Source organism: Drosophila novamexicana, unplaced genomic scaffold (assembly GCF_003285875.2).
Source record: "Drosophila novamexicana strain 15010-1031.04,08,12 unplaced genomic scaffold, DnovRS2.1 tig00000121-arrow-pilon, whole genome shotgun sequence".
NCBI lineage: Eukaryota > Metazoa > Arthropoda > Insecta > Diptera > Drosophilidae > Drosophila > Drosophila novamexicana.
Genome location: NW_020824773.1, coordinates 2779147 through 2804444, shown reverse-complemented (window position 1 = coordinate 2804444; position 25298 = coordinate 2779147). Strand labels below are relative to the sequence as shown.

General features: G+C 44.5%; 7 protein-coding genes across 11 annotated transcripts; 2 read left to right on the top strand and 5 right to left on the bottom strand.

The window, feature by feature from the left end:
- Positions 1-30: 30 nt before the first annotated feature.
- Positions 31-856, bottom strand: LOC115757895. The gene is made up of 2 exons (XM_030698340.1): positions 336-856; positions 31-277 (listed from the first exon to the last, which is right to left on the bottom strand). Exons 1-2 carry the CDS (start codon positions 822-824, stop codon positions 110-112), a joined length of 657 nt encoding a protein of 218 aa, XP_030554200.1. The 5' UTR covers positions 825-856; the 3' UTR covers positions 31-109.
- Positions 857-1176: 320 nt separating this feature from the next.
- On the top strand, positions 1177-5007 carry LOC115757959 (protein HID1). The gene is made up of 2 exons (XM_030698435.1): positions 1177-2689; positions 2749-5007. The coding sequence occupies exons 1-2, from the start codon at positions 1390-1392 to the stop codon at positions 4050-4052; spliced, it is 2604 nt and encodes an 867-aa protein (XP_030554295.1). The 5' UTR covers positions 1177-1389; the 3' UTR covers positions 4053-5007.
- Positions 5008-5550: 543 nt separating this feature from the next.
- Positions 5551-6412, bottom strand: LOC115757962 (translation initiation factor IF-3, mitochondrial). The gene is made up of 2 exons (XM_030698442.1): positions 6053-6412; positions 5551-5994 (listed from the first exon to the last, which is right to left on the bottom strand). The coding sequence occupies exons 1-2, from the start codon at positions 6391-6393 to the stop codon at positions 5571-5573; spliced, it is 765 nt and encodes a 254-aa protein (XP_030554302.1). The 5' UTR covers positions 6394-6412; the 3' UTR covers positions 5551-5570.
- A 299-nt stretch (positions 6413-6711) lies between these two features.
- On the bottom strand, positions 6712-10593 carry LOC115757963 (spondin-1). The gene is made up of 6 exons (XM_030698443.1): positions 10396-10593; positions 9204-9598; positions 8765-8977; positions 8455-8709; positions 8228-8399; positions 6712-8165 (listed from the first exon to the last, which is right to left on the bottom strand). Exons 1-6 carry the CDS (start codon positions 10562-10564, stop codon positions 6826-6828), a joined length of 2544 nt encoding a protein of 847 aa, XP_030554303.1. The 5' UTR covers positions 10565-10593; the 3' UTR covers positions 6712-6825.
- Positions 10594-11370: 777 nt separating this feature from the next.
- Positions 11371-15292, bottom strand: LOC115758074 (spondin-1). The gene is made up of 6 exons (XM_030698588.1): positions 14529-15292; positions 14075-14466; positions 13374-13586; positions 13054-13311; positions 12831-12996; positions 11371-12773 (listed from the first exon to the last, which is right to left on the bottom strand). The coding sequence occupies exons 1-6, from the start codon at positions 14836-14838 to the stop codon at positions 11371-11373; spliced, it is 2742 nt and encodes a 913-aa protein (XP_030554448.1). The 5' UTR covers positions 14839-15292.
- Positions 15293-15531: 239 nt separating this feature from the next.
- LOC115757958 (spondin-1) lies at positions 15532-20040 on the bottom strand. Its single transcript, XM_030698434.1, has 7 exons — positions 19876-20040; positions 18560-18813; positions 18112-18500; positions 17595-18056; positions 17364-17535; positions 17184-17305; positions 15532-17114 (listed from the first exon to the last, which is right to left on the bottom strand). Exons 2-7 carry the CDS (start codon positions 18735-18737, stop codon positions 15801-15803), a joined length of 2637 nt encoding a protein of 878 aa, XP_030554294.1. The 5' UTR covers positions 18738-18813; positions 19876-20040; the 3' UTR covers positions 15532-15800.
- A 1394-nt stretch (positions 20041-21434) lies between these two features.
- Positions 21435-24993, top strand: LOC115757961 (putative leucine-rich repeat-containing protein DDB_G0290503). Of its 5 annotated transcripts, none has more exons than XM_030698441.1 (11): positions 21435-21601; positions 21679-21764; positions 21832-22234; positions 22305-22312; positions 22397-22604; positions 22671-22831; positions 22888-23204; positions 23262-23570; positions 23624-23912; positions 23975-24177; positions 24707-24993. In XM_030698441.1, the coding sequence occupies exons 1-11, from the start codon at positions 21574-21576 to the stop codon at positions 24840-24842; spliced, it is 2148 nt and encodes a 715-aa protein (XP_030554301.1). In that variant the 5' UTR covers positions 21435-21573; the 3' UTR covers positions 24843-24993. The 5 variants fall into 5 exon arrangements, with proteins under 5 accessions (XP_030554301.1, XP_030554297.1, XP_030554296.1 ...); XM_030698439.1 differs by adding an exon at positions 24516-24627 and having other exon boundaries at positions 21436-21601; positions 22305-22604; positions 24707-24789; XM_030698438.1 differs by adding an exon at positions 24492-24627 and having other exon boundaries at positions 21436-21601; positions 22305-22604; positions 24707-24789.
- The last annotated feature ends 305 nt before the right edge of the window (positions 24994-25298 follow it).

The window sequence follows — 25298 nt, the reverse complement described above, 5'->3', positions numbered from 1 at the left end:
AAACGCAGTGCGTGATTTAACATTTATATATATTTAACAGAATTATTAGTTTTTTACGCTCAACTAATTTTCCTTTATGCTTACAATAAAATATGATTGTACTTATCAATTATAGCTTTTCAGAATTCGTTTTCATTGTGACTTGCGGGCTACTTATTGTAGCTGTGTTTGGCGCATTTCCTGTATTTGTGCGCTCCCTGCGCTGCTTGAGACGTTCCTGAAACTGTAACTTGAGCGCTTCTATGGGCGTGTTTAGTGCGAAATTGATGTCAGGCAGCTAAAATGGTTATAATTGAATATTTTACGAAAATACTGCATACTTTGTGCATTCCTACCTGGTAGGTAGCCAGCAAAAAATTACAACGCACTCGCTCATTAGCAATTCGCTGAACAATCGCCTGCACCTCTTCCGTGTTTACCATATTGCCAATGGCAAGTCTTAGGTTCTTGCTATCCTTCAGACGTTTGTCTTCTTGGACAGATTGATTAACACCACTCTCGGTGGCCTCATCATCGAGCGGTATTGTCTCGAATTGTATTTCATTTTCGGCCGCATTGCGAACTGTATGTTGTGTTTTTCTCGATCTATGTCTCACTTGTTTGCTGTTTATATCTATCGGAGGGTAATTGCTAGATGCATCTGACGGTGAAAATCCAGATGTTTTGGTTGTGCTCGTCTCTGCTGAACTGGCTACTGAGATTTTTCTTTGTTTTTCTGGCGTGTGCTCGTTAATTTGACTATCGCGGGTTATTGATTTTGCCATAGCCGTTGCTGGTTCTGGCATATCGTCGTCGGAGTCTGGTATTTCAATGGAATTATACATGTTTTTCCACGTATTGGCGCTTCTTCTTCTTGCCGCGCAGAGCGGGGATGTTCATGTCGTATAGTTATTTGTATCGATTAATCGATACTTTATGCATTAATTGGCGGCTTTATATTTAAAAATATTAGCTCTTGATTTATTTGCAAAATTCAATGTTAATCCAAGATTTTTTTGTGACGATAAGCTTGAATCATTTGTAAAACTTGATACATCTAACACGATTCAGATCATTTTTGACTCGATACATTTAACACAAGCTACAAGTGCTTGCTGTGGCGTCATCGATATTGCTATAGGGCAAGTGCTGCCATACTTTCTGCTAAAAAGCAAAACATATCGATTATGTGACACCACTGCTGGCAACCAACAACAGCACACACAAGACTCACACACATAGCTACGCTATTTTCTTAACGTGCGTAGGCGAATTTCTTAATTTTCGAATTAAGATCGAGGCTAAATTTATGTAAAACTTTATTATTGCAATTGCATACTCTTTGCTTGAGGCAACAGCAGACGCGACAGCTGCAAATAAGGCGTTTTAACACACCAACAGCGACACAATATGGGAAACACCGACTCCAAGCTGAACTTTCGAAAGGCAATCGTCCAGCTGACGCAGAAGAATCAAAAGATTGACAACAATGATGAACAGTTCTGGGAGCAATTCTGGCAGGCTCATCAAACGACGCTTGAGGATGTGTTTGCGCTGGTCACCGCCAGTGAAATACGTCAAATACGCAACGATAATCCCGCCAACTTGGCGACACTCTGCTACAAGGCTGTGGAGAAATTGGCACAAGCCGTAGACAGCAGCTGTCGCACCCAGGCGGACCAACAGTGCGTGCTGAACTGTGTGCGTCTTCTGGTACGCATATTGCCTTACATTTTCGAGGATGATAAGTGGCGTGATTTCTTCTGGAGCAGTCTGCCCGCACAGGAGCAGGCCAATCTTGGCCAGACAGTGCCGCTGGCACAGTCGCTTCTTAATGCCATATGTGATTTACTCTTCTGTCCTGATTTTACGGTAACGGCAACACGTCGTGCTGGGCCAGAGAAGGCCGAAGAGCTGGCTAACATTGACAGCTGCGAATACATCTGGGAGGCAGGAGTCGGATTTGCCCAATCACCGCCGCGCAATGCACACATGGAACGAAGACGCACGGAGCTATTAAAGCTGCTGCTTACCTGCTTCTCGGAACCAATGTATCGTAGCCCACAGCAATCGGAGGAGCCCAACAAATGGATTGCCTACTTTACCTCTGCGGATAACAGGCACGCGCTGCCACTGTTCACCTCGTTTTTAAACACGGTGTGCTCATATGATCCTGTTGGCTTTGGCGTGCCCTACAACCATCTGCTATTTGCGGACACCACGGAGCCGCTAGTGGAGGCCTGTCTGCAGCTGCTGATTGTCACCTTGGATCATGACATGGTTGTGCAGCATCAACAGCAGCTGCAGGAGCAACAACAACAACATCAAGTAGCCCATGCAGGTGGAGTGCTGGTCACGCCCTACGATGAGGGCGGCTGCGGCGATAATCTATTCATAAATTACTTATCACGTGTGCATCGTGATGAGGATTTCCATTTTGTGTTGCGGGGCATAACGCGCCTGCTCAACAATCCGCTGGTGCAAAACTATTTACCCAACTCAACAAAGCGGCTGCATTGCCATCAGGAGCTGCTTATATTGTTCTGGAAGATTTGTGACTACAACAAGAAATTCTTGTATTTCGTACTGAAGAGCTCCGATGTGCTGGACATTCTCATACCCATACTTTATCATCTAAACTACTCGCGTGCAGATCAATCGCGCGTCGGTCTCATGCACATTGGCGTCTTCATACTGCTGCTGCTCTCGGGTGAGAATTGTCCAGCTATGGATGTGCTTTATATATTTTAATCTGTTTCCTTTCGCCAGGTGAGCGCAACTTTGGCGTGCGCCTGAACAAGGCCTACTCGGCCACGGTGCCAATGGACATACCTGTTTTTACCGGCACCCATGCAGATCTGCTCATCACAGTGTTTCACAAAATTATAGCCACAGGCCATCAGCGGTTGCAGCCACTGTTCGATTGCCTGCTGACCATCTTGGTTAATGTGTCGCCTTATCTCAAAACGCTGTCAATGGTGGCCAGCGTGAAGCTGCTGCATTTGCTGGAGGCATTTAGCACACCCTGGTTTCTGCTGTCAGCGCCCAGCAATCATCATTTGGTGTTCTTTCTGCTGGAGATCTTCAACAACATCATACAGTACCAATTCGATGGTAACTCGAATCTAGTCTATACGATAATACGTAAACGTCATGTCTTTCATGCCATGGCCAATTTGCCCACGGATATGGCTGGCATATCCAAGTGTCTCAGTGGACGCAAAACAGGTGGCAAATTCAATTTGCCGCGCGTGCCGCAGCGCAAACAGGCAGCGGCCATGACCAGTCAGGAGCTGCCTTCGGCGCAGGTGCCCGACGAGTATGCCGAGGAGGACGAGGAAGATGACGATGAGGAAGGAGCTGATGTGGACATTGGCCGCACAGATAAGGAGGCGACAGCCGAGGAGGATCTCGAATCGGAAACGGAATCGCATGAACGTTCGCAGCTGGGTGACACACAGCTGGCCCCGGCTGCAGCGCTGACGGCACAACCCGCCGAGCCGGGAACGCTTAAAACCTCGCTGCTTGAAACGCCAGATATTGGTCAAATGACCGAACGCGAACAGGCGCATCCCAATGACAAAACGGACCTGACGCCGTTTGACAAGTCGCCCGTAAGCTCACCGCGCGCAGCTGGCGCCAAATCCACATCGCCGACGCTGTCTCGCGATGATCAGACGCGTCTCTCGGTGTCACATCGCTCCAGCATACGAATGGTGCCAGGCGATGGTGATCGCTGGACGCCCACACCCGAGTGGATTGTTTCGTGGCGCTCAAAGCTGCCGCTGCAGACCATTATGCGTTTGTTGCAAGTGCTCGTGCCACAGGTGGAGAAGATCTGCATTGACAAGGGTCTCACCGACGAATCGGAGATACTGAAATTCTTGCAGCACGGCACTCTGGTAGGTCTGCTGCCCGTGCCGCATCCCATACTAATACGCAAATATCAGGCCAATTCCGGCACCACCGCCTGGTTTCGCACTTACATTTGGGGCGTCATTTATTTGCGTAATGTGGAGCCTGCCATATGGTATGATACGGAGGTCAAGCTCTTTGAGATACAGCGTGTCTAAAACTCTAGTAAGTGGAATACACCAAACAGCAACATTAAACAAACAAACAACAACTACAATAATAGCAGCAAAGAACATCAACAAAAGGAACATAGCTTACCCAAAAAAATACAAAATCGCTTTTGCATTTACTGTAGTTAATTTATTTAATTTATAGTCCATTCCAAAAATGTATGATGCATGCAATATCAATGTTTTAAAGGGTTTTCATGTAGAAAAGAAAAGCATAATGCTGATTCATCAGTTAGGCGGCGGCGTCGTCAGAACAATCCATTAAACATCATTTGAGGCTTTATCAGTTCTGACATAGCGTGAGTTTTTTATTTTGTTTGTTATCAGCTTTTTTAATTTGTTTTTATCAGCATCGTTTTGAAATCGTTCAATGCTTTAAACAATTCAATTATTCAATTATTGTATTTCTATAATAGTTGTATTTTTAATAGACAATGTTCCTTGTGCCGTATTTGTAAAACTTTGCGTAGGTAATTTATTTGCTTGGTCTTAGTTTCTATTTATGTATATTTTAGTTTGGCTTTATTCCAACACAAACTCAACAGCTATTTGAAATAGTCTACAAAATATGTTTAGATTTAGTTAAATCTTAAGATTTAGCTGTCTGATAATTTGCGTACGCCGTGCAATTCTTTTAAACATTGTATTTCTAAACAAATTATATTCCACTATACAAAAACCCGAATTAGTTTATTTTTAATAACCAACATCAAGCTTTATTTATATTTCTTGTGTAATTAGCTTTTATTGTGCAATGTCAAAGGTTCAATTTATACATATATATATTTAAACATGTACTTATTTATTTTAATAATTGGATATAGCCTAAAAGTTTAATTATGTTCAAAATTAGCTGTGCTTTAAATTCAAATACATTTTAAATATATCCTCAATCATCAAAAGTAAAACAAATAATAAATATTACATGTATATTCAAAAGATGTTGCACTATATTATTAAGTGCGTATAAATAAATAAACGATATTTAAAAACCTGTAGAGGTTTGAACTTTATACCTTTGCAGTTTATTAAATTTGTTTTTGTCATAATGCATCTTATCAACGTCGAATTGGGTATAGAAACAATTGGGGAAAAATAAGAATATAAATATTTATTACGAAAATAACGCATGCAGACCCAATCTTGCAATATTTGTTTAGAATTAACAACTTAAATCACACATTGAAGAAATAAGAGTACATTTTATTTATTAATATAATTTATATAACTAAAAAACACAAAAAGGAGGAAGGAAAACTATCAACTGCTGCGATCATTTCTACAAAACGTGCGTATCCAAAAGACGTACTTCAAGCCGAATATGAAGAAGAATGAGACAAAGGCGACCACCACAGGCTTTTTAGAATCCGGGTGGGATTCATCATTGCTGCGCTCCATGGTGGAGTAGTTGTGCTTTGTCTGTGCTATGTCTAGATGTGTGATCATAAAAGGTAGCACCATGAGTATTCTGTATGCGATGACGTGCGTCTTGAACCACAGTGGTTGTCACGATTGTTTTACCGTTGCTGACGGCGGGGATAACGGCGGCGTCGTAGTTGTTGTGCCAGCTTCAGCTGCAGCTGCGACAGGCATTATGCTGAATTTGATAAAGCTGCCCTTTTGACGCTTTTGCACAATTTTGCCAAGGATTTGGGGCTCCTTGATGGTTGCTTCAATTGTCTTCACAATGCGCTCCGCATTGCCCTCATCGGCGCCACTCGCATTGCCCTGTATGAGAATGCGCACCTCGTGACGCTTGTTCAGCCATTTGGTAATGTTCTTCAGCCTGGAGGCCAGATCGTGGTCGGTAATGCGAGCGCCAATGGTTAGCGATTTCTCCGACTTCTTGTTGCCTTTATCTCCAGTAGTTGATTTAGCGGCGCCTTTGCCCTCCGACTCATCTGCTAACATTTCGGCAGACGTGACCAATCTGTAAAGAGCGTATATTTAGTATGTTGCACATATTATTAGTAATTTCGGCAACTAACTTGAACATAATGCGTCCTGTTTTTGCGTCCGGCTGCTGCAAGCGCAGCAAATGTAAATCACGACGCTTTGCCAACTTCTGTGCCTCATCCAATGTGGTGATGCTTATGGACTGGTTTGGTGAAATAAGCGTAATTTTTTGTTGTTGTCGATTTGCTTTCTGCTCATCTGATTTTGTTTTAGTTGTCGTTGCTTGTGTAAGATACCGATGAAACGTTAAGCTTGGCATTTGTTGTGGCTGCATTGTGGAAGCATCAATAAGTTTTGGATATTTTGGTATTTGAAGTGCCAGCGAACGTAGCGCTAGCAAATTGCGTATCATTGTTAAACGATGCTGTTGCATTTCCGTATTGTATTTTGTGCCTGTTCAATTTATTTCGCAAATTTTACTGTTCAATGCGGCAGAGTTGTCAATATATGGCAAAGCTAAAATTTATCGGATTTTAGCTGAAATAGTTTACTGAATGTATTCTTTTTATTAATTTTATTTACCTAACACAAATGTCTTTTGGAATTTAGAAGTAATAGTAATAATAAAATTATAAAGTTAAATTGAAGACTTTTAAATGTTACTTGTAGTGCTTTTGTACTTGAGTACTTATCGAGTATAATTTATTGTTATCGAGCTTTGTGCGATAACTTGCAATCATTTTCAACTTTAACGGTAGTGCATGCATACATACATACATACAACCACATTTGTATTTTGTTTTTTGAGAGTTGAAATTCCTATAAATCTAATTTAAAATACGCAAAAACAAAAATAATTTCTCACTCATCGACCCCACTGCCGATTGCCGTTATGTTGCCTTCTGCTGGAGAAAACACTGTGCTCCACATCCCGATACCTTTGCTGCGCCCGCTGCGAGGCTAAAATAAGTTGGCATTCCTGTGAGATGGACCGTTGCTCTTGTATCTGCTGGAACTCGGGCCGACGGCACTCCTCACACTCCTCCCACTTGTTAAACTTGTTTACGTTGCGATCGCACGGATCGGCCGCAAATAACATACACTCATCGACACAGAAATTGTAGAACCAAAAGTGACCCACAATCGTTTGGTTTTTGCAGCGCGGCTGATTGGTGCGCAGCATTTGGAAGCAACGCATGGACATGTATGTATCCACATCTTCTTCTGCATCAACATTGGTTTGATCCAAGTTTCTTCCTTGGTTGTTTATCATGTTGTTTGGCCTGATCCAAGGCATGCGCTGCTGCTCTGCGTCCTGCTCGGCAATTGGATGCGTTTGGGTCATGAATCTGTTGCCATCATGTTGTCGTTGTCCAGCGTAGCTCAGCTGCTCATCCTCTCTGTAGATGCCACTGGGTCGTCCGCGTTGCCATGGCGCACGTTCCACATCCTCCAGCCTTGGGGTTTGCACATAATTCGCCTGGTTGTTACCCGGCCGATGCAACATTGTTAGCTGTGGCATATTACGATTTGGCGGCCGCTGAGCATCTTGGCCCCACTGTGCTTTGCTGCCCTTCAAATTGCCCACCTCAAAGCCGCTTGCTTTGCGATCATCATCAGTTCGTTCCTCGTCGTAATCTCTATTAAAGTTGTTGTTATTGTTGTTGCCTCTGTCATAGTTTTCCAGCTCGAGCTCTGGCTCTGCTTGGTTGCGTTCCCGTTCCTCGTATGGGGCTTCTATGTCACCACCGGGCAAATTGCCCATGCAAGCTCTGCCCGCACATTTACGCATCTCCTGCAACTCCAGCCTATGTACGCTCTGGCATTTGAGCTCGGCGCTGGGATTAATATATTGCCGCTGGCGCACCTGATAGCCCTCGCCACAGGTGACGCTGCACGTGCTCCAGGAGCTCCAAGCAGTCAACTGGCATTCAGCGCGTCGTTTATAATGATTGGGCTGCAGGCCCATGTTAAGATCGTCGTAGTCGGCGACATTGCGCATGGGCTCGCTCAGTCCGCAGACTTGTCCCTCGCAAGCGTGTTCCTCGTATTGTGGCACATTGCAATTGTTAATCCTGGCCAGCTCTGGCTGTTTGTATACACGTCTTCTATACTGCATGCCCTCGCCGCATTTGGTGGAGCAATCGCTCCAGCCGGACCACGGATGCGTCAAACACTCACGTGGCACATCCGCATCGTTGTTGGCTTGGGTAAGTGTTAATTAATATATTTATTTGCATACAGCCTTAATACATAAAGCTACTCACATTCTTCATCCGCACAGCGCCTCTCGTAGATGCGTTGACGTCGCACCGTTAACACGGCCATGGGTTTCATGGGAGCACCCGAATCATCGTAGAAGGGTGATCGCGGATCATTGGGAAAGTCAGAGCGTATGCGTCTGATGACATCTGGCGGCACCTGTGGTTGATCGGGGGACTAGAACAACCACGAGACGTATTAGTCTTTGTTATAAACGCACTCATTTACATACCGTATAACTGGGTCCCGCATCGGTGCCCACATCCCAGGGATACAAGTTGATCACCTTCGTCTCCAGCCACGTGCAATTGCGCAGACACAACTCCAGCCCGCTAACGCCCACAATCCAGTCTGGAGAGGGCTCAATTTTGGAGGCAAATGACACCATGTGATGCACTGGATCCACACGCACCGATGCTGTCGTTTTGCTGTTCAAGTTCGGAAAGGCGGGCCCACGTGCCTTGATTATGGTGCGTATTTTTTGTTCCTGCAATATGACTTTATTAATATTTCCCACAACTTCTAAGGCTAGTCAGACTCACCCGAAAGTTACTGCTGAATTCGCGCTCGAGCAATCTGGAAGTGCAGTGCTCTGCATATTGCTTGACTCCTTCGCTGGCCAACGCACCTGACTCCCAGAAGCGATAGTCGGAACTATGTGCGGCGCCCACCAGCTCACAGAAGCGCGTCTCCCAGCCGCGCGCTGGAAAGTCTTTTGGATGCAAATTACGCGACCAGACGCCCTCGAATGTTAGCTATAATGGATGTACTTGATTTGGTAAGTTACGCGCCAAGTTATGAATTAAAATAATGCATTCGTGCTGAAGAATAGCCTGTCTCTATACAGTTAAGTGTTTGACCTGACGGACTGACTGATAGCTCACAAATGTAACACAGGGGTGTTCCATTTGACAAGTTCTTAGTTATCTTGGGATCTTAGATGTTTATTTTAAGGATTTCTCAAAAAGTTCTTGAACTCACCTCATATCGCGCCTCATCACAGGCACAGCAAGGACTGTTCAACGAACTGGTCGTGGGTTGACTTTCCACATCATCCACTACCTCCTCGCATATGCGTCGCGTTAGTCCACCATCGTCCATGTGCCAGACGTCGCGATGTTGCAGCACTGTGGCACGAATCAATATGCAGCCGTTGCCGGGCTCACTGGGCGCTACCCAGGTCAAATGCATGTGTGTCTTGGGATTGGTGTTTGTGTTCTCCACCAAGTTGATGCAGTTGGGCCTGAAACGCGTCTCAATCATGTCGTTTAGCTCAAAGCGACCCAAATCGTTCATATAGCTAAAATCACCATTTTCGTTTTCCAGTGCCAGAATGTAGCTTATATAGCGATGTCCATTGAATGCATTGAGCGAAACTGTCGGAAGATACTCATGAAGTAACTAATCGAATTTGGTATAGAAGCGGCTTATCGGCAACCGACCTTGAAAACGTGAGACCTCTCAAATTTGCAATGTTCTGATAAGAAAGCGTACGCCGCGATTTGTTTACAAAACAAAAAAAAAAATGAGAAAAGAAAAAACGAGCATTGCGAAATGTTTGTTTTTGTTTTAATACCCTTTACTGATGGCAAATTCGTGGAAGTCTATGCAACAGGCAGAATGTGACATTTACAGTCCGAAAAAGTAGATACATATATTCGATATCAGGGCGGTCAGCTGAGTCGGTTTAGACGTGTTCGTTTGTCTGATGATTTTCGAGATTATAAATATGATAAGGAGTTTGCATATTAATATTATATTTATATACAAATCGATTTCCAGCCCCATAGATCGTATAGTTTTAGAGCTAGTAAAAATTTCGGTGTTGATGTATGCCATAAGTATTGTATTCATTTTTGTTTTTTATAATGCCAATAAATAACGCTTTCAATATAGTTTCTGTTAAGGCTGGCGATATATTATGCAAATATTAAGAATAATTCGGTACCAACTATCGGACTATAAAGATATTACTTATTTCAGAATGTTTTTTTAAATGTTCGAATGTATGTGACGGTTATTCGAAGCTATGTATAGGGTATCACCTAGTCGGTCTCTCCGTATCCCACTTTTTTCTAGTTGAAACCTTGTTGAGTCGTGCCATAAAGACTGAGAGCAATCGGAAACAGAACTTTGAAGTTCAAGCGCAAGGCCAATGAACTCACGCGCTCACCGTTGTACTCCTGTCCGAGTATATACGTTTCCGGGTTGCCAGTTATGCTTATCACATAGTTCTCATCCACGGGCGATTTGGGCGTGTGCGTATTGGCCGGATGACGTGTGCAGATCAATGCCCAGGCGCAGCCGGGCAACATCACGTACAGCGTTAACAAATGCCACATTGTGAAAAACTCTCGAGTTGAAACTAAGACTAGCTTTATCGTAGGGTCTAACTGCCGTGCTCGTCGTCTTGAGCTGCTGTTTGAAACTGAGCGTCGATTTCGGTTGTGGGTTCGCAAAAAGCCAATTGGGAGACTGATAAGCTTAGCTACCGCTGTGCCCGGCCCGGCAAGAGAACTTTATTTTTCTGACCCAGTGATACACATACAAAATCGCTTATCAGCAGACTCAGCCCACAAACTCAATCAAAAAGCCGGAAAAACAAACTTTATAGAGTGTAAAATCATATTGAAAATAAAGAGTATGCAAGAGCAGAGCTTAAGATTGTGCTCTTAAACGGCAGAGCGAGAAAAGAGTTTATCACTATTGTTCTTAGGAGAATTATTGTACAGCTGCAGCTCGAAGGTATTTCCGAATTGCAAGTTGTGGACTTGAATAATTGATAATCAGGAATTACGACACACAACAGAGAAAATATTCCATTATAAACATAGATAAATATGCAGCTCTGGCTCTAGCGAGTACCTTATATTCCAGTTCCTATATCTTCGACCTATATCTAAGCAGATATTTATATCCTTTACATATGCAATATATGTATATTATCTATAGATTGTATCTTTTGCGTTGATCTGCCTTTTTGGTTTTCGATTGGCTTACCTACAAATTACGAAATTCAGCATGATCCCTAAATTTGAACAATATCTTATGAACAATCAAAAGACCATTTGTATGGATTTGGTTCTTTACGATATTCTCATAAGAAAATCTCCTTGCAATAAGTTTATGCTTTAACTTTATTAAATGATTAGCTGCCATAACGTCCACGCCTGGCATTATTATATTGGTTTCTTGTCTGTGACATGGGCTCCCCAAATCCTTCACCGAAACTTTCACTCGTCTGCATTGCTCCAACGCCATAGGAATTGATGGGCTGCATCGCGCCAGCTTCATAGGGATTGCTCGGCTGCATCGATCCAGCTCCATAGGAGTTGCTGGACTGTATTGGTCCAGCTCTATAGGAGTTGCTGACCTGCATTGCTCTAGATCCATAGGGATTGATAGGCTGCATTGGTCCACCTGCATAGGGATTCACATCGTTATCCTCTGTGCGAGCCAAATTGATTTGTGGCAGAAGACATGTGCCCTCGCATGCCATCAGGGTACGAAAGCGATTGTTGTTCTCGTCGCAATTGTCCGTGGTAAAGATTTTGCATTCGTGATCATCATGATCGTAGAACCAATAGTTGCGCACGATAACCGGATTGGCCAGACAAGGTTGTGTGGAGGCGAATGGTTTCTCGAAGCAGTAGTCCTGCACCACATTGTACTTGTTGCCCGGATTCTGCTGCCGGTCCGAGTAACGTACGGATGGTGCCCGTGTGCTAAAGCCGGGTCTCTGAAGGGTGTTGGTGTAGTCGTTGTTATTGCTAGAGACTGGATCGTAATTCTTGTAGCTATCACCTCTGTAATCATTGTAGCTCTTGCCTCTGTTGCCCTGCAGCTGCTCATTGTGGTAGCTATTGGATGTGGGTCGCTCCAGCTCGTACGGCTGTCGTCGGTTGCTCTCATAGCCACGCGGATTCTCCGCTGGCATGGGCGTAGCTAAATTATTGGCCCTCCAGCCTGCATTGTTTCTGTCCGCTCCAGCATAATCCATGTCCGGCCTTGGGTTGTAGGTATTTAAGCCCCACCCGGGCCTGCTATTTTCAAATCCACCTTCGTTGGTTTCTCCAAACATGTCAGGCTCTGGAAAGCCATCCAGTTCGCCATTGTCGGCTATAGTGCCGCCACAATCTGCGCCGCTGCATTGCCTTGTCTCCTCCAGCGGCAATCGCATCACTGTCTGACAACGTGACCTGGCGAGGGGATTGTAATAGTCACGTGTCCGCGTGGAAGTACCACGTCCACAGGTCTTTGAGCAAGGTGACCAATCGCTCCACATGGTCAGCTCACACTCGGCTATGGTATCCGGACCATTGGGATTATCAATACCTGGCTCGCCAATGGCCAGCTCATCCTCTGTGCCGCATTGCATGCCCTGACACTGTCGCATTTCCTCCAAGCGACGATCGCAGCTGTAGCTGGCCGCAAGCGCTGGATTCTTATAGCTGCGAAAGCGTTGCGAGTAGCCAGGACCGCAGCGCGTGCTGCAGTTGCTCCAATCGTTCCAAGGGTGAGTCGCACACTCTAGCGGACCTTCTTGTGGCACTACAAGATAGAACTTAAGTGGGTTAAAGGTTTTGGTCAGATAATCTAGAGCCATACCCTCCTCACACTCGCGTATGTATAACTTTTTCCTGGTCACGTAGAGTGTGGCTAGGGGCTTCATTGGTGCTCCCGAATCATCAAAGAAAGGCGAACGATGATCGCTGGGATATGAGGAGCTAATGCGACGTATGACATCCGGCGGCACCTGCGGCTGATCGGCTGACTGTTTATAGAAATGGGTTAAGCTTGATTTAAACTTGAAAGAAAGTCACGCGCTCACCATGTATGAAGGACCTGAGTCTGTGCCTATGTCCCAAGGATATAAATTCAAAACCTTACGTTCCAGCCAAGTGCAGTTGCTCAAGCATAATTCCAAGCCCGCCACGCCCACTATCCAATCCGGAGAGGGATCTATTTTGGCGGCCAAGGATATTTGATGATGTTGCGAATCCACACGCGCATTGGCCAATGTGGTGCCAAAGAGATTCTGACGATGTCCTATGCCTGGTGCCTTGATTATGGTACGAACCTCGCCATTCTAGAAGATAAAAAACCTGACATTAAGCAGGAAAAAGGACTTTAGTTAGTGATCTGCCCCACCTGTGTATTATCTCTTATCTCCTGCTCCAGAGTACGCGTGGCTCCATGCTCGGCCAGCTCCCGCATGCCCTGGCTGGCACGTCCACCATACGCCCAGTAGCGATAGCTGTAGCTATGCGAGGCGCCAATTATTTCGCCCAAACGTGTGCGCCAAGCCTCCACCGGAAAGTCCTTGGCATGCGTATTCCTAGCCCACTTGCGCTCCAGAATTATCTGTATCGGAAAAATTATATATATCTCTTTATATAACAAAATATCTTATATCGAAATTTCCCACAACCATAACACTGTCAAAACTCAACCGATTTTCATAAGATTTGTCTCTTTCTTTATGGTTTGGCCTTTAGATCAATTTGCATCTAAATCTGGGATTATTATTTCTAGTCAATATTCATATGAAAATGGTACCCTCAAATATCCTGTATAGACTAAAAATAAGTCAAAATTTCCCGAAGATTAATTAGAGTATACGCAGGGTATACGCGCTAGTATATATATGTGAGTACGAGAATTAAGCTTCAAATCGATATTTATCGATTTTGGTAATATGTGGAGAGCTATCGAACGTAGTGCAAGCTTGTTCTTTGGCATACGTGTCTCTAAGTTAGACAGGTAGACGGACTAGATCGAAATAGCTTCGGGTTCCTTAAACTATACATTAATTCTTAAATTCTAGATCGTGTAGCCAAATGGATACGCACCTCATACTTTGCCTCATCGCAGGCACAGCAATTTTGCAGCGCTGGCGTTAAGCTATTCAGCTCATCGATCTCCTCCGGGCAGATGCGTTTGGTCAGGAAACCATCGTCGATGAACCACACGTCTCGATGCTGCACCACGCCCGCCTTTATCAGCACACAGCCGCTGTCCGGCAACTTGGGCGCCATCCAGGAGACATCAATGCGTGTCTTGGCATTCGTATTAGTGCTCTCGATCATGTTCTCGCAGCCAGTGCTAAATCTTGTCTCGGCATTGCTAAACAGCTCAAAATGTCCAGTCATCTCTTGAGCATTGTAGGCTCCCGCGTGATCTTCGCTTTCCACGACCAGAGTAAAGCTGATGAACTTCATGCTGATCGGACAGGAGAGGGATACTAGGAAAATGTATATAGTTGAAAATTGCATAGTTCTGGCTAGTTCTGTGCTCTCAGTTCACCATTGTACTGATGATCGGGTATATAGGTCGTTGGATTGCCATCGATTAGTATTTTAAAATTATCATCGACTGCCGAACGTTCTCCAGTGGCGCCCTGTGGTATGCGATTGCAGCCACCGCTGACAACCTGAAGGCACGCCTGGCACAGGATAAACATCAACAGAATTCGGCACATTTTCTTCAGGCTTGCTATTCGCAGTTCTAGTCGCAGCCACAGCTCAATGGAAACTGTCGAAATTGGGTGAAGCGCTTCCATAATTGACGTAACGTTATAATTATTTTTCAGACTGCGTCGCGACTGAGAACCCATCTTAATTGACTAGCTCGTCACTTGAAATGTTTTGAGTCGCGCTCTTCAATAAGTCGTCAACGATTCGTGTGTCTTTTGCATCGCTTGGCGCCAATTAATTTATTTTGCTTGGGTTCTTTGAACTTAGAGAGTAGCATATGCTCCAAAATAATAAAGCATCGCAATCCAGAAATTTATGTAGGTCAATGATAAACAGCAGTCAGACAAACATATGGCGAATTCGTTAAAACCAAATTGTGTAGAAAACGTGCCGCGAAACTATTGACCATATAAACAATGGGTATGTACTTTGATATAAGCAATCCTGTGGTTCGTAGTTCGTAAATGATCTTAAAAGTTAGATTTTGTATTCTATTTTTTTCGCTAACTCCTCTAATTTCACCCATAAGAAACTTGCTATAAATCGATCTTTATGGATTTAAGCCAAACCCGAGCATACAAATAGAAAAATCTAGAAAAAAAAAAAAATTATCCTGCATAGTCCGTAAGGTTGACAAACTTGTTCTAGGCTAGATCCTTCCAGTTTTCACAACTTTCTTTTGCTGTTTTTACCACATTTTTTATGGATACAGGACTTAAAAATAAATATTAATATTTAAATAGAATAATTTTAAATATAACATTACATTTAATATGCTATTAGAAAATTTAAACGGCCGTTTGCCGTTAGAGTGTTGCCCCCTTACATTACAATTCACTAGAGTGTTGCCACATCTTTTTGTATTTCAGTTAATTTTGAATGTTGAGTCTAAAGGCATTGGGCTTCCGAAGTGAGGGTTCCCAGAGGGATCTGTTAAACATCGAAAGACACTTAGCTTATTTTGATACAACTTTGTTGTTTATTAATACGAGTACATAATGAGTTCGGTAGCCATTGCCCCAATATACATGCAAAAAAAGAGCAGCTAATACTTGAAGCTAGAGTAATTGATAAGTATTATCAGAAGGGTATTCTCGGCTCCTCACCATTTTTCGCTCTCGTCATTGCTACTGAGCATGCACGGCATCATGACGCATTTCTCGATGCGTACCCGGTCCTTGCACTTGTAGCTCAGATCGGTGTTGAGCAGCGTGCGTGTACGCTGGCGCACAGAGTTCTCGCCGCAGCTGGCGGTGCAGGGCGTCCAGGCGGACCACTCAGAGTAGTTGCATTCATCCCGTGGCTCCAGGGGCTGCAGCTTGGCGGGCATGTGACGCCGTTCGCCAAAGGCGCCGCTCACCGAGTACATGTCGTCGCAGCGCTGATAGCAGCGATCCAGGCGCACCAGGTGCTTGGGACACTGTTTGCCACCGTATTTGGGTGTGCGGAGCACGCGACGCGTTCTCAACTGGACGCCATCGCCGCAGCTGGCATTGCAGCTGTGCGCGATCCACTCGGACACCAGACAGTCGACGCGTTGCGGCTGTTCCGAGCTGAGGCGTTCGTGCTGCAGCTCCATTTTGTGTCGGGGCAGGCGACAGGTCTCATCACACTGCTCCTTTGACTTGAATTTGTTCTGGTTGGTGTCACAGCGATCCGACCAGTAAATGGCGCACTGATCGCTCACATGATCATAGTACCAATAGTTGGCCACGTCGCTGTCCCGGCAGTGGCTCTCGCGTAGCGTTTCGTAACAGAAGGAGGGCACAATGGTGTCACAGCTGGGATTCGTGCAGTTGACCTCCTCGAGCAGCTTGATATGCCGACAGGGATCGCTGCCATCGTCGTTGGGATCGCGTACGCCGTACACCTCATTGTTGTTCCACACTTTACGCATGCGCTGACGTTTGCCCGTGCCGCCGCAGGGTCCCAGGCAGGGCGAGAAGTCCGACCATGGTGACACCCCGCACACTGGCGGTATATAGTCCTCTCTGCGTTGGCTGTAGCTTTGGAAGTTTCGAAATAGCGAACGCTTCTCTGCAGAGCCAGTCTCACCATCGGCTGCCTCGGGCTGATCATCCTCCTGCTCGGCATCGCCGCCCGCCCCATTGCCAATGTCGCCGCCACAGTCGCTGGCCTCGCAGGGCTTACTCTCCTGTAGTCGCGCCTTGCTTGCCTTCTGGCATTTCTTCTTGGCTCGCCGATTGAGATAGTGGCGGCTGCGTATCATCTCACCCGTGCCACAGGTCACCGTGCATGAGGACCACTCGGTCCACTCGGATAGCCCGCACTCGGGATCGGTGCCGGGCAGTTCCGCTTCAGGCTGTGTACCTTCCGGCATCTCCTCGTTAAACGAAGCGCACTTGCGACCCATGCAGTGCTTCTCCTCACGTAGAGCATTGTTGCATCTGTGACGCTATAAAATTGTTGGGTTAGTTAGGTACAGGTAGCTGAGAGGTACAGGTAATTGAGAGGTTGCACTTACCATGGCCATCGTAGGATTCTTAAACTCGCGCGTTCGGTACTGTTTGCCAGGCCCACACTTGGCGCTGCACTCATCCCAGCGAGTCCAAGCGGTTGTGCCGCATTCCGGAGGCAGCTGCTCCGCTATGGAATAACAAAATTAGTTGCTAAAATTGCAAATATTTTGGTCAAGAAAGCCTACTGTCAGCTGCTTCGCAATTCTTCTCATATAGACGGCGCCTGTTTATGTGTAAAGTGGCCAGCGGCTTCATCTCTGCGCCCGTGGGATCATAGAAGGGCGAGCGTGGATCATTGGGATAGTTGGACTTGATGCGACGCACCACGTCGGGTGGCACTTGAGGCTGATCCGCAGACTGTGCAAGAAAAGTACCGTAAATAAACAGAATGCAGGAGTTCGTAAGGTATAACTGACCATATAGGAAGGACCGCTATCCGTGCCCGCATCCCAGGGATACAGATTATGCACCTTGTTCTCTACCCAAGAACAATTGGGTAAACACAGCTCCAGTCCAGAGACGCCCACAATCCAATCGGGCGATGGATCCACCATGGAGACCAACGATATTAGATGATGATGCGAGTCCACGCGAAAGACGGCAAATGTCTTGCCCGTCACATTTGGATAGGCAATGCCGCGCGCCTTAATAATCGTCCTGATGTGTTCGCTTTGATCCTTCAGCTCACTCTCCAAAGTCCGCGTGGAGCCATGTTCGGCCACCTCGCGCAAACCCTCGCTGGCCAGCTCACCATACTGCCAGAAGCGATAGTCAATGGTGTGGGAGGCGCCAATAATATCGCTGAATCTTGTGCGCCAGCTGTTGGCAGGAAAGTCCTTGGGATGCGTGTGACGCGACCATTTACCCTCGAAGGTTAGCTGAAAGCAAATCTCATCTTATGGCTGTTATGTTTTTGAATATCTGAAATGCCACCTCATATTTGGCCTCATCGCAGGCACAGCAGGGATCCACAATGCTGGGCTGTGTATTGATATCATCCACCTCCTCCTCACACATGCGTTTGGTCAGCAAACCATCATCCATGAACCAAACATCGCGATGCTGCACGACTGTCGCACGGAGCAGCACACAACCTTGACCCGGCATAGTGGGAGCTGCCCAGACGATCTCGACGTGTGTCTTCAGATTCGTATTTGTGTTCTCCACGACATTGGCACAGCGCGGACTGAAGCGTGTCTCCGACAAATCGCTTATCTCAAAGGCGCCCATGGCATTGGGCTCATTCTCAGCGTCGCCAGACTCCATTTCCAGTGCGAGCATAAAGCTCACAAACGACAGACCCGAGTAGGCGCTCAGCGTGACTGGCAAGTGGAAAATGTACATCTCTCTCCACTTGAAATTTCTTTGTTGGTTCACTTACCATTATATTTCTGGCCGGGCACATAGCTCTGTGCGTTTCCCGCCACGGAAAGCACAAAGTTCTCATCCACTGGCGACTTGGCAGCGGTGACGCCCTGTGGCACACGACTGCACGCTTGGATCAGGGGCAAGCAGCAGGTGGTTGCCAATAAAACGATGATGCATGTAAATCTCAACATTGCGCTTGTGTGGAGGGTTTGGGTCTCCCTCTCTCTCTCTCTCGCGTTTACTCTCTGTTTCTTCAGCTTCTGGGAACTGCAATTAAAACGCCATTAATTATGTGCTCTATATTTAGAATGGAACGGAGAGGTTCTTATACCCTATACATTTCGTTATAACCTTCCATTTTCATAATTTGGGCATAACTCGAACTTATTATGTAGGCTATATAGTACTTATATATAGATTACAAATATTTTACTTTGCGGATATCTTGCCCTAATCCACTTACAATTTTAAAAGTTTGCTTTCTGGGAAGTAGAATCTTTCGCTTTGGTATATACACACTTTTGAATGACAAATATCATAAATATCGGGATAGAAGCACCAAAATTAATCAGGAATTTATTTGCCCTAGTGTGTGTGGTTCAAAGTGAAGGGAGGGAAGCTATAAGGAAGGTTTAGGGTATCGCGTATTCGGCTACTTCCGACTAGAGCACTCTGGTCCACAAATGCGGAAACCATTTTTCCATATTTCCATAGCTTGTTTAGCTATTTAATTGCTTTGCATAGTATCTGTTGTATCGAATGTCAGAGTGGCACACACACAAGCAGATCTGGTTGGGAACGTTGATTGATTGCAATTGCTCTTGACATTGCAAGACTTGCTGGACGCAATACTATCTGGATATATAAATAGTATAAATATTTAAAATAAATTCCAACTCAATTAATATACATGTATTAAGCTAAAAGTAAAGCTTGTTAGTTGGTTAAACAAAAGGGGAAATACGAAAAAGCCGAAAATTATAGGCTTAGGGTGAAAGTTCTGAGAGGGACTATCAGACTATATCTTTAAGCACGCTGCAAGTAAACCTCCCCGTAAATGTTTTCATGCGCTTTCTCGCTCGCCCGTCCATTGCGGAGCGGAAGAGAGAGGTCTCTCGGAATAAGCACATGCCAAAATAAGAGGTACATCAGCGAATACGTCACTGATTAAATTCAATTGGAAAATTGCAAAATAAAAAGGCAAATGTGTTAGCGGGCAGCGACAGCGAGGAAATCAATTTCAATAGAAAAACTAATCATTAAAATCACTTTTAGGGTTTCGTCGGTGGCATTACGACCTCTCTAGATCCCAGACGCTTGGCAACTTACGTTCTATCGGTTGTAAATCGGAATTGTGACGAAACTGTTTACAAAATCTTTATACTGATATACTTTTCATATATATATCAGCTAGAAACTGTGATTGTCTTTTTTCACTAATTCCAAATGCACTCAAAATCCAAACTATTCACGAATGTATTATATTCACGACCGTCTCGTCTGGCGCTCGAAACGCAACTGAAATGCAAATTGCACGAGCTGCCTTAAACGACTCAATTTTCAAATTTTTTCCCCGATGTGCAGCAATTCGTGAGAGGTGGCAGCCGGGAGGCCATTGAGTGGGTGCCCAACAGAGCAACGTTTGGCTGTGCCCCTTTTGTTGCTCTGCTTTAGCGGCCATTTGCCAATTTCGCATTTGTTGATGTTTTGATTGTCGGACTTTTTGTTTTCATCCCGCTATTCTAAACAAACTCGTGCAGAACGTGGCGCAACTCATCCTCAAGCGAAGGAAAGAACATGTCGACTGGCGCGATGCCAGCACAGTGGTTCAAGATAGCGAGAACTAGCATCTGTTGCGGTGCAGGGTCTGCGAAAAGTTTGGTCACTTGAAATGATAAACAAGAGACTGGATTTGATTCTCGTTAAGCATATACAGAGCTTAGCTTAACTTAATTAAGAGTGCTCCAGTCGGAAGTGTTCGCAGGGCAGGGTGTGGGCCTTATCCCACACTATGTGTAGGAAATGCATTCTAGATTAACTAGGATGGTTATAGAAAGATCTCGATGAATTTTCAGACCTTAAATATAGCATAGCATAGCATAGAAGTGTGCCTATGTCTTACGAGTAATTATTTGTTAATTTTTGGAATTTGATAAATTCTTTATTGGCAAATGTGTTTTTGAAAATCGATTCCTCCTTATTCCTCCTCTTTGAAAATTATATAATTATATCATCAAACATGTAACGCATAGAAGATAATAATATATATGTTCATAAAAAAAAATGTATATATATATATATAGTTGATCAATATCCATTGCCGAGTTGGCTTTCAGACTTTAATCTTCGGGACACTTTAGAAACAATTGATTGGGAAAATCATCCTAATGATATTTTTTAACAGGAAAACCTAAATGCCTTGCTAGAGAACTTACTCACTTTTTTCAAATTAACCTTAGGGATTCCAAAAAGTGGTAAAACGCGCTTGTTGGAGAAAGTATTATGAACGGATTATCTGCATTAAGATTCTTAAATATCTAAGCTTTGGTTAAAGCCCTTGCCCCTGTGCTGTTTTTCATTGTTTGTCTGTTAACGCCAAGGAGTTTTCTTTGTTCTATTTTCTGAAATTGAAGACCCTGAAGAGTCGCTTATCAACACAGAAGACATTCTTCTAATAGTTTTGTTGTACTGGTTTTCAGAAGACTTTCCTATTCCTCACCTTCAATTTTCGGCAACAACAGGAATAAGCCTGTTCAATCAATTAGGGATTAGTTATGCTCATGCTGACATTTCTTCTTAGTTCTACTTACAGCAAGCAGGCTATCCAGTCAGTTGTCATTTAGCTGTCTAAAGTAATTGTAAGACATTTTTTTATTCATTCAACATCAAACAGTACACCGCTGCGTTTCGTATTTCGAAATTGTATATTTTTATTTCTAGATCTTAGCAGATTTATGAAGTCAGTCGGTTATTTTTTGGAACCATAATATATAGATAAGACTAAAGATCATCAGGGTTATAGCTAAAATGCAAAATTCCGCTGTTGTATCACGTGGTAAGCAGACAGAACAGCACCCCCTACTAAAGATTTGGATTAACTAAGACTTACATTTGTTACCCTTCTTGTTGCAGTGCCGCATAAAGTTAACGGCAAAAATGTAGCAAATAGGACTGTTGCGTCCGAAGCCAAAAAGCAAGAAGCAACAAAAGCTCAGCACGTGAGTTAACCAGTTCCGAGAGTATTACATATTCGGCTAATTGCTAATTATTTTGTTCTATTCACAGCCAAAGCCGCCGATCAAGCGAATGCCAATCAATGAAAGGAAAACTGCAGGCGTTCTAGGCTCCAACAATAACAGCAACAAGGTCAACAATCCGATTACCTCATCGGCTACTCCATCTGTGACTCCTTCGGCGACTCTTTCGGTGGCGCCATCGCAAGCTCCATCGCGCGCTCCCTCGCGGCCCTCCTCGCGGCCTTCCTCGCGGCCTTCCTCGCCACCTCCCTCGCCGGCGCCCGTGACTTGCTTAGAGGTTGTTAAGTCCACAACAAGTATGATCTCTCGCCGCACGGACGCCGACTCGGAGGAGGTGTTACCCAAGCTGAAGAACAAATTTACAAAGCCTCGATTGAATCAACTTACAGAGCAGAGAATAAGTCGCTGTCACGCAGAAAATGGAGAAAACGGTGGGTGGCTTCAAATTCCAATTTAAATGTTGCTTAAGACGTTCTCCCGCCATCTCGCCGACTGAAATAGCTGCCCAGGTGAGCTCGCCCACGCCAGCACCCTTGTCGCGAACGAGAAAGAAAGAACTCAGCCTCACATCGATGAGTCTTCATTCACCACAGGAGGCGATTGAGCTGACACCATGTCCACAGCCGCTGGAGGCGCTGCAAAAGCAATTGGAGGACATGCAGTCAGAGTTTATGCAGAAAGCGGCCAGCTTTCGTGAGAAGGGCTATGGATATGCCTACAAGCTGGTTACCATAGTGCACAATGATAATTGCAAGGTGCTGGTGCACAATGATGACTTGCTTGCCCTGCCCAAAAATCTACGTGAGAGCTGTGATTCAGTTCATTTGATTTTGTCAGCCTAAAAGACTTTTCCTCCCTCCGCTTTAGCTGTTCAATCGGTGAATGATTTCAAGCATCTGTGCCATGATGTATTCAAGGCTGGCTTCAAATTCATTTTCGAACAGTTCGCATCCGTGCAGCTGTCCAAAGATGAGGCGACAGTGGCCGCTTGTCGCGAAGAGCTGCGCATTAAGTTGAATGGAGAGCTGGTAAATGATTCAAATACCCATTTCAGTTATATTCGCAACAAAATCACTCCTGGCAGAACAATAAGCTGGTTGCCGTCGACAATGAGCTGATGCAAATGTGCAGCGCCGCTGGCAAGGAGGACAACTCGAGTCTGGTACGCCAGGTTTGCGAGTTAAGCGCAGCAAATACCCAGCTAAAATGTACTAATGCCAAGCTGGACTTGGATATTGCTGATGTGCGCAAAAATCGAGAGGATCTGAAAAAAATGCTCGAGTCTTCGCAAAAGCGCAACAATGATCTTGCTCTGGAGCTGGCCGACAAGAATATCTCGCTGGTGGAGCAGACCAGCGTCATTGATGAACTGCGCAGCGATTTGAAGCAAATGAAGAAAGTGTAAGCCATGTGAAAAGTTTTGATGAAAAATCGGTTAAAATCTTATTTATCATCAAGTAATGCCAACAGCACAAAGGTATTGAATCAACGTCTGAAGGAGAACGATGCCGGCATGGATGGTTTGAGGCAGACGATCAACACGCAGTTGGAGCGCATTGAGGACTTGCAGGCGCAACTTTATCAGGCAGACGCGGATCGTTTATTCCTGAAAAAGAAAACGGAGGAATTGACACTAATTGTGGCCGACAAGGATCGGCAAATAGCTGAACAGAGGCGACAGCTGCACGAGCTGGAGCAACATAAGGATTGGCAGGAGGGGCAAACGGAGTCAACAATGAGCAACGGGCAGGAAGCGGCGCAAATAAGGTTGGTGAAACTTTAGATATTTTATAGTACAAATTCCTAATCCCAGTCCGCAGTGAGTTGCAGTCGGAGCTGAAGCGCCAACAGGCATGTCTGACAACACAGGAGCAGACGGAGCAAACGCTGCGCAATGAATTGGAGCTTAAGCAGGAAGCGCTGCGCAAGGCGGAGCTTAAGATTGGGCGACTCGAGGAACAGATCGAACATCATCGGCAAGTGCTGGCCGTGCGCGGCGAGCGCATTAATTATCTGGATCAGGAGATGAAGCAACGCGAACAGGAGAGCAATCGCAAGATTAATGAAATTATGTCTCAAACAAGCGATAAAAATACGCTCATTACCCAGGTTAATAGCAAGCATATTTATAAATGTATATAACTAAATTTTAACGGCTTTTCTGTCGGCAGATATCGAACGAGCTGGCATCCACGAATGAGCAGTTCCAGAATCTATGCTCGACGCTCAGTACCAAGCAAACCAAATTGCATAGCCAGGAGCACGTCATCAAGCTGCTGGAGGAGAGCAATGCGCGCAGCGTCAAACTACACACAAAACTGGGCGAAAAGAATGCGCTGCTCAAGGACGAACTCGACCATTTACGGCGTACCGTGTAAGTAGAGTAGTGAGTAGCTTGAAGAACCTGCTCAACTCGTAACAAGTACGCTAGATACCCAATCAAAATTTTCATTTATTTCTGTTAATGGTTCGAGCATGGTTTACCACATTTATGAATCCTACAATATGTTCCTTCCGTTTTCTGGGCTTAAATTACCTTCTGGCAAATATGCTTAATGCTAACATGTTTTAAGCAGTAAGCATTTCAGTTATGGTTTAAATTCAGTTTAAATGGAATACCGGGTTCGAGCTTGTGCGGTTCAGAGCCGGATTGCAGCCTTGATTATGAGTAACCATTTTAATTTACAGTTCTTCAATACTGTCTCATCGCAGAAATAACCTAATGTTAGGCAGTGAAGTCAGCGATGCGGAAGTTGCAGACATTCTGCTGGAATAAACCAAAATAAGACAATACAATTAACAAAATTAACAATGTATTATTATGGTAAGCGGCACTTGTTACGAGTAATCATAGTACAATATATTATATAAATATATCATATATTCTTCTCTTTTATTTGCAGTCACATATATGTCAAAATTCTAATTGGCAACAATGGGCAAAACATATTTGAGCCAGTGCCACCTCATGAGGTGTTAAGTCTACGTTCTAAACGCAACAAAAAGCATAAACAACCGCAACTTCTACTAGAAGAATAATATTATATTATATATATATTTAGCGACTAGCAGCAATTAATGCGCCACAATCGATAGACTTTTTCTTTAGTTATTAAAAGTTTTCCCTACATACATATAAAACATACATATATATTTATATATATATATATATATCCCTAAATTATTGTCTTTGTAAACCTAGATTTTCATGTTTTTGTAATTACCAATAGATCGGCTTTATATTTTTGTATGTAAATAAGTACATTTAATGGGTCGGCGGCACATAAAACGCAATTTTTAAATTGAAATGATTTTCCATTTTGAGCTCAGGGTCGCGTCGAGCATGAAAATCAACTAGATCTAACTGGATATATATGCACAATTCTGACTGGAAAAATATGCAAAACTCTTAGCATAATCTTTAACGAGCCTACGTGTAGATTTCTTTATGGCTTATCACCTATGTTTCGGTTTAGTCGCGAAACGCAGCTCGTC

Bases quoted from the DNA above. Each gene is read 5' to 3' on its own strand.
- LOC115757895 (XM_030698340.1), bottom strand. From the start codon at position 824: ATGTATAATTCCATTGAAATACCAGACTCCGACGACGATATGCCAGAA. The intron at 278-335 runs GTAGGAATGCAC...TAACCATTTTAG, and splicing joins TTTTGCTGGCTACCTACCAG to CTGCCTGACATCAATTTCGC.
- LOC115757959 (XM_030698435.1), top strand. From the start codon at position 1,390: ATGGGAAACACCGACTCCAAGCTGAACTTTCGAAAGGCAATCGTCCAG. The intron at 2,690-2,748 runs GTGAGAATTGTC...TCCTTTCGCCAG, and splicing joins CATACTGCTGCTGCTCTCGG to GTGAGCGCAACTTTGGCGTG.
- LOC115757962 (XM_030698442.1), bottom strand. From the start codon at position 6,393: ATGCAACAGCATCGTTTAACAATGATACGCAATTTGCTAGCGCTACGT. The intron at 5,995-6,052 runs GTTAGTTGCCGA...CGCTCTTTACAG, and splicing joins ACAGGACGCATTATGTTCAA to ATTGGTCACGTCTGCCGAAA.
- LOC115757963 (XM_030698443.1), bottom strand. From the start codon at position 10,564: ATGTGGCATTTGTTAACGCTGTACGTGATGTTGCCCGGCTGCGCCTGG. The intron at 8,978-9,203 runs GTGAGTTCAAGA...CATCCATTATAG, and splicing joins GTGATGAGGCGCGATATGAG to CTAACATTCGAGGGCGTCTG. The intron at 8,710-8,764 runs GTGAGTCTGACT...GTCATATTGCAG, and splicing joins AATTCAGCAGTAACTTTCGG to GAACAAAAAATACGCACCAT.
- LOC115758074 (XM_030698588.1), bottom strand. From the start codon at position 14,838: ATGGGTTCTCAGTCGCGACGCAGTCTGAAAAATAATTATAACGTTACG. The intron at 13,587-14,074 runs GTGCGTATCCAT...TTTCCGATACAG, and splicing joins GCGATGAGGCAAAGTATGAG to ATAATTCTGGAGCGCAAGTG. The intron at 13,312-13,373 runs GTGGGGCAGATC...TTTATCTTCTAG, and splicing joins AGATAAGAGATAATACACAG to AATGGCGAGGTTCGTACCAT.
- LOC115757958 (XM_030698434.1), bottom strand. From the start codon at position 18,737: ATGTTGAGATTTACATGCATCATCGTTTTATTGGCAACCACCTGCTGC. The intron at 17,306-17,363 runs GTAGGCTTTCTT...GTTATTCCATAG, and splicing joins GAATTGCGAAGCAGCTGACA to CGGAGCAGCTGCCTCCGGAA. The intron at 17,115-17,183 runs GTAAGTGCAACC...ACAATTTTATAG, and splicing joins AGAATCCTACGATGGCCATG to CGTCACAGATGCAACAATGC.
- LOC115757961 (XM_030698436.1), top strand. From the start codon at position 21,574: ATGCAAAATTCCGCTGTTGTATCACGTG. The intron at 22,832-22,887 runs GTAAATGATTCA...CACTCCTGGCAG, and splicing joins TTAAGTTGAATGGAGAGCTG to AACAATAAGCTGGTTGCCGT. The intron at 23,205-23,261 runs GTAAGCCATGTG...TTTATCATCAAG, and splicing joins TTGAAGCAAATGAAGAAAGT to TAATGCCAACAGCACAAAGG.